At 38.2% G+C, this 10,372-nt stretch overlaps 1 protein-coding gene across 1 annotated transcript in view; it reads right to left on the bottom strand.

Moving 5' to 3' along the window:
• Window positions 1–6,956: 6,956 nt before the first annotated feature.
• Window positions 6,957–10,372, bottom strand: part of LOC112162452 (semaphorin-6C) — a gene marked incomplete in the record, with an annotated part of 81,229 nt that continues 77,813 nt past the window's right edge. Inside the window, 1 exon segment of the mRNA XM_024298234.2 lies at window positions 6,957–9,934. Within this exon segment, the coding sequence (XP_024154002.1) occupies window positions 8,684–9,934 (1,251 nt within the window).

The following is a 10,372-nucleotide window of genomic DNA, read 5'->3' on the forward strand; positions in this document are numbered from 1 at the left end:
ATGTAGCTGAAATAATGTTTCTGGCGCCATCATGTGTGACCAGAGGCTCCTCTGCAAGATGGCGCCCAAACACAACATTAAACTCATTATTAGCCAGAAGCTGAGTTTCAGCTGAATCTATACTGGAAGATTCCTAACACTTACCGTAACTCAGTTCAGTGATTTTCTAGAGCAACTTTTAACACTAATGAGCCGTTTGGTTCAGGTTCTTATGGACCCAAACTCAGCCAGAGCCGCAAAGTTTCACCTCAAAATGAGAAAAATACACTTGATTCATGATTTTGTAGCTATTAAACCATTCATTTATAAACTATAGTTTTAAAATGTTCTATAAAATTGAGTCTCTATATATAACAAATTAACATTCTTTCTCTTTTGACAATTGCACATTCAAGTTCCTTTCAAAATAAAACATCCTGTGAGGGAAACGATCAGATTCTCCATGTTTGTTTTGGACATTTCTTCTTCGTCTTGTGGTACTGTCGGTGCCAAATACCGATACACACATTCATCGCCCTCTGGTGGTTGTTAGTGGAAACAGCAGCTACAATCAGACAACCGGTTGTTGGTGGAAAATTAACAAAAATATGAGCCTGTTTATGTTTTAAAAAAACACAAACGAGTCACTCCTGAGTATAAGTCGCACTCCTGACGAAACTATGAAAGAAACTCCAACTTATACTCTGGAAAATGCATCAGAATGGAGCAGAGCACATTTTTAACGCCACAAATAAGGTTTTTTTCAAACTACTTTTTTGTCTGCTCCTGATTTACACTGATTTGAATACAAAATATTTATAAATGCAGCTTAATTTTCATTATATATGTAATTCAACATGCAGAAAAAACAACATTTTCACTAAATGAAGCACAAAAAGTCAGTTTTTGGATTTGTAGAAGAATCATTTTTATCGTTTATGACTTAGATTTGGATCAAGAACTGATCAGTATTATCCCAAAAGCTGTGATACATTTTCTAAAATGTTTTGCTTGAATTAAACATTTGTTTTTCAGAAAATAAATATATATATATTGTGCTCGAGTTTCCTCTCTCTTCAAGTGTCTATAATGAGGAGTTTTGAACAAAAAGGGATGGAAACATAAAAAATTAAGTAAATAACTGAGTGTTGATTCATTTGTTGTGATGGAAAATTATATATTTGATACAAAACTACAAAAACTTGCTCCACAAATGTCATTTAACAGGGTGAATTTGACAGATTTCGCCAGCAGATGGCAGCATAACGCCACAAACTTCAATTGGAGATTTCAACAAAATCAAACGAATGAACATATTTATGGGGGAGGGTCAATATCGATGACACTAAATTTATTGTGTTTTCTAAAAAATAAAATAGTTTTCAGAAAGTAACTTTAGATTCTAGAAGATCGTATAGAAAGTTTGGACTTACCATAGGAATGAACCAACATTTTCATTAAATGAAATTTAAAATAAAGGGCAGGATTAATCCAAAAATAACCTAATTTACAATAAAAAAAAAAAGTAACTGATGAGACAAAATGATCATTAAATCTAGAAATATTAACAGTAAAATCTTCATTTGTGTTCTACAGAATTAAAAAAATCCTCTTTTTTATGTCCGTTTTTGGTAAAATCATCTTTAATCTCCAGCAGTTTTACAAATTTGCATTTTAGATTTTAAAATTCAATTTCTAAATCTTTAACATACTGTAACTTTTGAACCATTAACACGATAATTCCAGCAGATTCTAAAGGAGAAAAGCGGCTCGTCGAGCCGCTTTTCTCCTTCAGAATCTACTGGAATTATTTATATTTATTTATAGGGGTTCTCTCTTTTGATCAAAGAGAAGAACGTCTTTGATCACACTTAAGAGTATTTACAATATTCATGAATATTTATACATTTGTAAAGAACCCAAGGAGCAAACCTTCTGCAGGAGATCTGAAAGCATTAGTCTACTAAAAGAAATCCAAATCTTTTATTTTGTAGTATTTGGGATTCACAATAAATGTGAAATTTTGCTTTTTTTCTGAAGAAAAAAGCCAACTAAGAAACAACAAGTCTTAAAAATGACAAAAGACGACAGACGATTGTGGAAGAACATAAATTAAGCCGTAGTTTCATTCTACAGGAAGAGAAGGAAGTTCAGCTCATCGTCTAGATTGATTGTTTTTTATGCCGAGTCATGTTCTAGAAGAGAAGCACAGCCAGTTCCTAGTAAAGGATAATTTATATTCCTACTTTTGGGATCGGTTTTCTTTTTCAGAAACTTTCAGACCTGGTCTATGCCTGCTAGAAGCTGTGAGTACTTCTTGTTGTCCCAATTTTAAAGATTAGCTATTATTTTAGCAACATGCTAACACTTTTGGCTAATTTGTTATCTACTGGGGTTTTTAAGCTAACAAGAGTTTAGCTTCTATTTTAGCAAAGGGCTAACATTTTTGACTAATTTAGTTTACAGAGGAATTTTAGGCCATTTAGGAGTTCAGCTAGTAATTGAGCAACAAGCTAGCTTTTTATTTTGGCCAATTTGTCCTTTAATTAAAATGTTTTATGCTTATTTTGGGTCAAGCTAATATTTTAGAAGTATGCTAACGTTTTTGGCTAATCTGTTATCTCCTGGAGTTTATAGGCTAATTTAGAGATTAGCTTTTATTTTAGCAACATGCTAACATTTTTGGATGATTGAATTTGCTGAGGAATTTTATGTTAATTTGAAGTTAAGCTAATATTTTAGCAATATGCTAACATTTTTGTCTAATTTGTTATCTCCTGCAGTTTTTATGCTAATTTGGAGTCTAGCTTTTATTTTAGCAACATGCTAACATTTTTGGCTGATTTAATTTACTGAGGAATTTTATGCTAATTTGGAGTTCAGCTAATAATTACGTAACAAGCTAGCCTTTTTGGCTAATTTGAAGTTTAGCTACCATTTTTGCAATATATGCCAATATTTTTAGCTAATTTGTTATTTTTCTGGGGTTTGTAGGCTAATTTAGAGTTTAGCTTTTATTTTAGCAACATGCAAACATTTTTGAATGACTTAATTTACTGAGGAATTTTATGCTAATTTGGAGTTTAGCTAGTAATTAGGCAACAGGCTAACTTTTTTCGCTAATTTTGCCTCTACTAAAGACACTAAAGGTAAAAGGTAAAAATATATTTTAAAAAATACAATTTTGAGAAATGCCACTTTCTTTTTATATTTTTGCTCGTGCCAAAAAATAGACATAATTTATATTTATAAAAAAAAAAGATGGTCATGATGGCAAATCCAAATTTATTAAAGGCTGAAGTAAGACTATACGGCTCCTTCTAGGTCTTGATCAGTAGTAAAAGAGCCCAAATGGCTCTTTTACTGTTAAAGGTTGCTGACCCCCATCCCAGGGTATTATATATATACATATATATAGATATACACAGAGTATATCTATATATATGTATATATATACTCGATCAACGATGCAGATAATTAGCTTTTTTTTATTATAAAAACTTGGAATGCTTTTTAAAAAATACATGCAAATCCAGTTATTTAAAATGAAATATTTTTAAGTCCAATGCATTGTGGTCTATATTCACACTAGTTTCTCGTAGAAACTCTTGGGAATATTCTAGGGAAAATTAGAAGTGTAAATTCCCCCAAAAATTCCAAACGTCCTCTTTAGTACAGTAAAATAGTGAGGAAACTTCACAGGTCTGTTTTAGTCCTTTTCAATACATTTGATGAAAATACAAGACTTTTTAGGGAGTCACTCAAAGAGGTAATAATCTAAAAATGAATCACCGTTTTCATTGATATTCCACAGAAGCCTTTATTTACATCGTCATCCACATCATTAATTAACAGTATTAAGGTAAAACATAACTGTGTCTGAACATTATAGCATTGTCGTCCTGCTTTGGGCCACTAGGTGGAGCTGTGAGTCCATCTTTTGATCTCCCCCTCCGAGACACAAAGAACTTGATGGAAACTGAGAACCGCTAAATGAATAAAGAAATTCATATTCAAGGTTACAAGTGCGTATTCATACAAAAGCTTTTTAGAAAATGAGCAATAATTATCATCTTCACGTCAAAGCTCAAAAATGAAAAGCACCTCTGAAGAATCAGGGGCATCAAAGTGAACTTTGAATTAAACTGAAGGCTCCTCTGACAGGTTGAGTTTTTCCCCCACGTTTCTTTGATTCCTCTTTTTGTGTACACGTTAATGCAGACCACTTAGCTCGCTCTCTTCCTGATGGTTCTATTTCTGCTCCAGAAAAAGTCTTTTTTGCAGTTTGGGCCTCTGGGTGTTTCTTAAAGTGACAATAGTCTTAAGAATGAAGCTTCATGGAACCATTTTCCTCTGTTTTTGCTTAAGTTTAAATCCAAACAATGAAAATGTGTTTTTTTAGTAACTTAAGTTTAATAAAATCAAACTTTATATTAAAAAAATATTAGGAAAAATAACATTTTGACATCAATGGGACCAAACGAACCCAAAACTCGTGTCGGGGACACAGGAGGTCCTATGGTTTGGCGGCCAATTTGTGACAAAATTTTGTGTCAAAAGTCTAAAATTTGTCAATTTTCGCTTTATCCATCAATATGGGAAAATAAAACTTTAGCTCAAGCAATATTTTCAGAAAAGTCATACACACGCCACCAGCTTCAGTCTACAACCACAACCAAAGTCTCATTGACCTTTGACCTTAAGAAAAGGCAGCCATCTTGAATTTTCCCAACCAGCTACAAAATGTAAACTCCTCCGGGATTTTGATTTATCGCCTCATAACTTCTCAAGCTTTGCTAGGAAGCTACTTGGGAAAAAAAATGTTGGAATTAGAAATGTGGATTTTGAAAACCGTTAGCGTTGCTAGCTAGCCAAAAGTGGTGTTCCTTTATTGGCTAAACAATTTATACAGGAATATTGTGACAATTGAATATATAAATCCTGAGCTCAAGCTGAACGAAACGATATCACATACAATATGAATGCATAAAGAATGTGGGCGTGGTTAACAAAAACCTCGGTTGCTAAGGAAATATAAAAATTTACTTTTGCCGATTTGTCTAAAAATTACATTAACTTGTTCGTCACCACCAGACGGACAAAAAATATAATGGTTGCTAGGGATTTAAACCAACAGAAAAGCCGCCATTTTGAAAAAAGTGGCAGCGTGAATAGCTTTAGTGGCACTTGGAGGTGCACGTTTGTTTTTTTTTTTCATTCCGATTAAAACTAACACTATTTTCAAATCTAATGTTTCCTGATATGATCATATTCATTTATTTTTTGTCAGTTCTGGACTTTTTTAAATCAAAAGTACCAAATTACTTAAGTACCAGAGATATTCTAACACATTTAGCTTTTTAAGAATCATTTTAGTCAGCCTTCCCATAATGCCACATTGCCTGCAATAAAGTTGCTTTTCCATCCTGCAGACAGCAGAGAAGCCATTAGAGCCGCCGCTAACAGTTCGAGATCAGGATTTCTCGAGCTTGTGTCAGCTGGGCTCACTAATTTTGTCTTTGATTCTCGCAGACTCCCCGCTTTCAGAGAACAGAACGCCACCCGTCTTCCACTAACATCAAAAAGCCACAGTCAGGCGAGAGATTGTGGCGGGAGACGGGAGGGAGTGATGTAAGCCCTCGACCTCCAGCTCCAACATGAAACCTCGATGTAAGTAGACTGAAATCAGGCCGCAGCTTTATCTCTTTTCATGGAATCTGAAGTTCTGGGATTGGACACAACTGACGCATCGCGATGAATCGGCTCTTCTGACTCGGAGCTTCAGCCGTCCCACAGTGTGTGACGCTGGTGGGTTCAAAGTTGCATCAAAGTTGCGAAGCTTATTAGACAGAGCGACTTCATTAGAGCGGCTCTGTCGACTGTGCAGATAAAAGGAACTTAAAGGAGCCGATGAGAAATAAGTAAGAGGTGTAAAAACAGATTAAAAAGTTTCATTCATCAAGTTTCTGTTCATTTCTAAAACCAACAGTTACCTAATAGAATTTTAATTTGGTTATTTGAAAAAAAATCTAAATCTTAAATTAGTGCTCCTTTTTAAGAGCGTTTTATTCCCTTTTTCTTTTCACAATCTTTGTGCCAAGCTGATGAAGTTGCCATGGAAACATTTTCTTCATTACTTTAAAGCCCTAATTTGGAAAAAAAAATGGTTAAAAATTCTGGTTAAATTCAAATTTTTTTTGGTGGGCGTCAATGAATCCAAATCAGTTTAGTTAATGAAGATTTGATTTAAAATATATGGAATATTTTTTTTTTAATAAACTTTTTCTGGTTTCTAATATCTGGTGCTCACCAGATACTATCCAAATACTATCTTTTTTTTCTCCAAAAACTGGATTAAAATTTTGTTTCTAAAAAAAAAAAACTGTTTTTATTGATCTCAAGTTATTCTCTGGTGTTTACTACAGAGTATTAGGGCCAGCCAAAAAAAAGTAATATTACGAGTTTTAATATTTTAAATTTAAGACCTAAAAACTCATAAATGTGTGATTTTTTAAATTGCAAGCTTACAACTTTTAATCCAATAAATTTATAATTTTTTAATTGCAAATTTACAACTTTTAATCTTGTAAATTAATTTTTTTCTTTGTAAATTTACGAGAAAAAGTCAAATTGAGCCTATGACTTTTAAAGTCATAAACAAACAACATTATTGTCGCAAATTTACGATATTTAAAGTAGTAATTAAATGTTTTTTGCTTGTTTGTTTGTAAACTGGCCATACATTATCGTAATTAGGGCCACCAAAAAAAAAGAAATTATATTAAAAGTTTTTTTCTTGTAAATTTAGGACTTTTTTTTCAAAAACAAGAAAGAAAACATACATTTTGCCTATGACTTTTAAAGCAAAAAATATATAAATTTATTCATATAATTCAACAGTTAAGACTTTATTGATTTATTTTGTTTGTACACAGCCCTATTGCTCCGGTCTGATCCAGATACCATACAGGAATTTATTTTATTTTTGTTTTTTATCTTTGATGTCCCTTTTTGGAGCTCCGTAGAAATATAATACTGTCAAAATGTCTGTTCCTAATGGTCTCCAATTTAATTGATCAGCCTTTAATTATCTATATAACCGTTTCCCCTCTGGGCAAATTTAAAGAAATACTCATAAATTAATGATGATTTCAGCTTATAAATTGGATTTTTTAATGTGATTTCAGAAAAGCTTCTCAAAGCTCCATTTATTCTTCCTGAGGGTCATTTTCTTGTCTTTTGAGTCCTTGAACACACCAAAGATGTCTTTTTAAGCAAAACATGCGTCTAAATTGGAAAAGTCAAATGTTTTAATTTGTCCCTTAGCTAAAAAAAAAAAATAATCATAAACTTTCATTTTTTTGGTAAATTTAGCCTTTTTTTTTTAAAGAGTTTAGTTTGGTTTTCCAGCTTTCATTCAGCCTCCACATCCCATAATAATCCCATTCATTTTCCAGAGGTTTCCAAACTGCAAAAAAAGGACTTTCTAGCAGATTCTATCAGGATCTTATTGCTGTGTGTGGCAGTGTTGCTCATCTCCACCGTCTAAACGGCTGCGTCTGTGACATGGGGGGGGGGGCGACTGAGCTCGTCAAACTCTAGAAGGCAAAAGTGGAACAGGAAACGGCAGATCCCCTTCACAGTCGGCTATTTTGAAGCCATCTGTGACGAAACGCTCCTGCGGTCTGCAGCAGACCGAGGCGGGAGAGTCTGTCAGAGCTGCTCCTTCGCTCCAACCTCACTAAACGTTTTCATTTCATTTGTAGATATCACAGCTGGACGTCCTTCTCACCTTCAGCATTTGGACCCTAAATGAACCGATTCTTTGATTAATACCAAAAAGAAAAAGAGAAAAATGGTTTTTGGTCTCCTCCTTTTACCAAACATCTACAGAAGTCTTGCAGATTTCAATTAAAGCTAATTGATAACAAAACTAAAAAAAGTTGGAAAGCTGATTAGTGGAAAATAAACTGGCGTTAAAATGATTTTTCAGTCGTTTTGGGTTCAGAACGATTTGAAAAATCAAATTGATTGATTTTTCTGGGACATTTGACAGCGTCGGAGCGCGTTTACAGATGCAGCAAAGGTCGCGCACTTCACGGATGCATTAGGCGCAGTTAATGGAGCAAATTGGGTCGTTATTAATTCAAGAGGGCCAATTATGCAATGGGACCATTGAAATGAAGGAGTCTTGAGGGGGTGGAGAGCATGAACTCAGGATCTGTTTACCTCAAATACCAATATGGTATAAAAACGAACATTTCTGTGGATGGTTGGGATCCCCGTGTGCTGGATTCTGGTTCGGGCGGCGGATGTGTTGGTCTCTCGGCGAATTTCTTCCCTGCATTAAAGGAGTGAAACTTCTTTTTTTTTTTTTTTACATTTTAATTTCCGTAATAAATTCAGAAACAAACAGAACAGGAATGCTACCGCTGCACTCCCGGATCTGCAGTCCAACTTTCCCAGAAATCAGTTTCAAGGTGCAAAAGAAAACTGCATGAGTCGGGACGTTTTCCAGGCCGCTTCCTCGGGAATTTTTAACGTCCCGGTTCTGGAATGTTTTTGTTTGAGCTGCTTCACTTTGTGGTGAAGGTAAAGTTCTGAGGAGATGGGCGTGTCTCTCTGTGTGGCAGCGGCGGGATAATAACCGCGACTGACGGTAATGAGGTCTGATGAGGACCGTGAAGAGCGTGGCGGCGCCGCCTCAGTAGTTGTACTTTCCCGCTTCCTCGACGGGCGACGTCGCCGTGTTTGGCAGAAAAAGTGGTTTTGGCGGAACTTTGGGTTTTAGGGAGACCGTTCTGCGGACGATGGCCGCCCGCTGCACGTGCGGCCCCCCGCTGTAGCTGTGCTGCCGCGTCAGGCAGGCGCTGGCGACCGACTGCCGCTGGCTGGCGGCGGCGCTCGGAGGTCCGTTGCTGCTGCTGTTGGTGTTCATCCTTGCCAGGAAGTGCGCGTGGCCCCCCCGCTGGTTAAAGCTATGGTGACGGGGGACGGCGCCGCCCCCGCTGCCCATTTTGATGATGGAGTGGCGCTGGGACTGGTGGCGTGACGCAGAAGCCACCGCCGCCGCCGCCTCGCCGGGCCGCTCAGGAATCACCTGCTGTTGAAGGGGAGTCGAGGAGGAGGAAGAGGAGGAGGAAGGGATTGAGGTGGAGGAGGTGGGGTTATTGGAGGATGAGGAGGATGAAGATGAGGACGTGGCAGAGGAGGAGGTGGAGTTCTGGGCGGCGGCGTCCAGGCGTTTGGGGACTCCGCCTCCCGGCAGGGCGGTGGTGCTGTAATAGGACGCAGACTCCGTCTCCGGGATCTGCTGCTGGTGATGCTGGCTGCTGCTGCTGCTGCTGCTGTTGTGGTGGTTGCTATGGTGATGGCTGTGGTGAGTGCGAGTCTGGCTGTGGTGACTGTGATGATGGTGGTGATGTAGGTGCCCTCCCCCGGAGGAGGACGGCGCCCCCGGGAAGAGCGAGGACGAGGAGGTGGAGGTGAGCACCTTGATGCCGCCGGTCCCCGAGGCGCTGACCTCGTGGATGTGTTTGAGCAGCTCGTCCAGCGCGGAAACGTCCACCACGGTTTGGGGGAGGGACTGTTGGGAGTGGTGATGATGTGGGACCCGTCCTCCTCCTGATGCTGGCGGTCCTCGCTCATCGTTCGGGCTCTCCCTCTCCTCCAGGAGGTGCAGAGAGGTGGAGGAGGCTCCGTCTCGGTGAGCCGCCCCGTTGCTCAGAGCGTTGGGGTTGTGATGGGAGAAGGGAAACGCCTGCTGGGTCAGCGAGCCCCCGACGACGGCCATGAAGCCGTGAGCGGACGCGGAGGAGCTGGGGCCGGACTTTTGGCCGCCGTCCCTGCAGTCCTGGCTCTTCTCGTACGGATGGTGCCGGACGGCCTTCAGGCTCCTGACGTGGACCTCCGGGGTCGAGTCTGGAGTCGGCAGGCCGGACAGCTCCCCGTCACCCTGAGACAGAGACTAGAACCAGGTTAGACCATTTCAGATGGTCGATAACATCTCAAGCTATTAAAATAAAGAGGAAATTTGAGGCATGAATTGTTGTTTGATCAGAAAATTGATTTGAATGATGTAAACCAGGGTGGGGGGGATCCGCCGTACACCTGTCCGCAGGTGATCCGGATCCATTAGCTCAGCCATCACTAGTCTTTTTCGGTCACTTGTCAGGGGAAAAAAGTTGTTTTTCTCCCCTGACACAAAATCTTACGCCACCTTTTACTATTGCAATTAATATAATATATAATAATAATTAAAAAGTTCCTTTTTTGTGGTAGAAATGAAACATTAAAACAATGATAAAATAGCATTTTTTCCCCAAAATACTAATTTTTCCTTATAAAATACAATTTTTTTTCTACAAACCACTAAATTTTTCCCACAAAACCC

This window comes from Oryzias melastigma, linkage group LG11 (assembly GCF_002922805.2).
Source record: "Oryzias melastigma strain HK-1 linkage group LG11, ASM292280v2, whole genome shotgun sequence".
In the NCBI taxonomy this organism is placed as follows: Eukaryota; Metazoa; Chordata; class Actinopteri; order Beloniformes; family Adrianichthyidae; genus Oryzias; species Oryzias melastigma.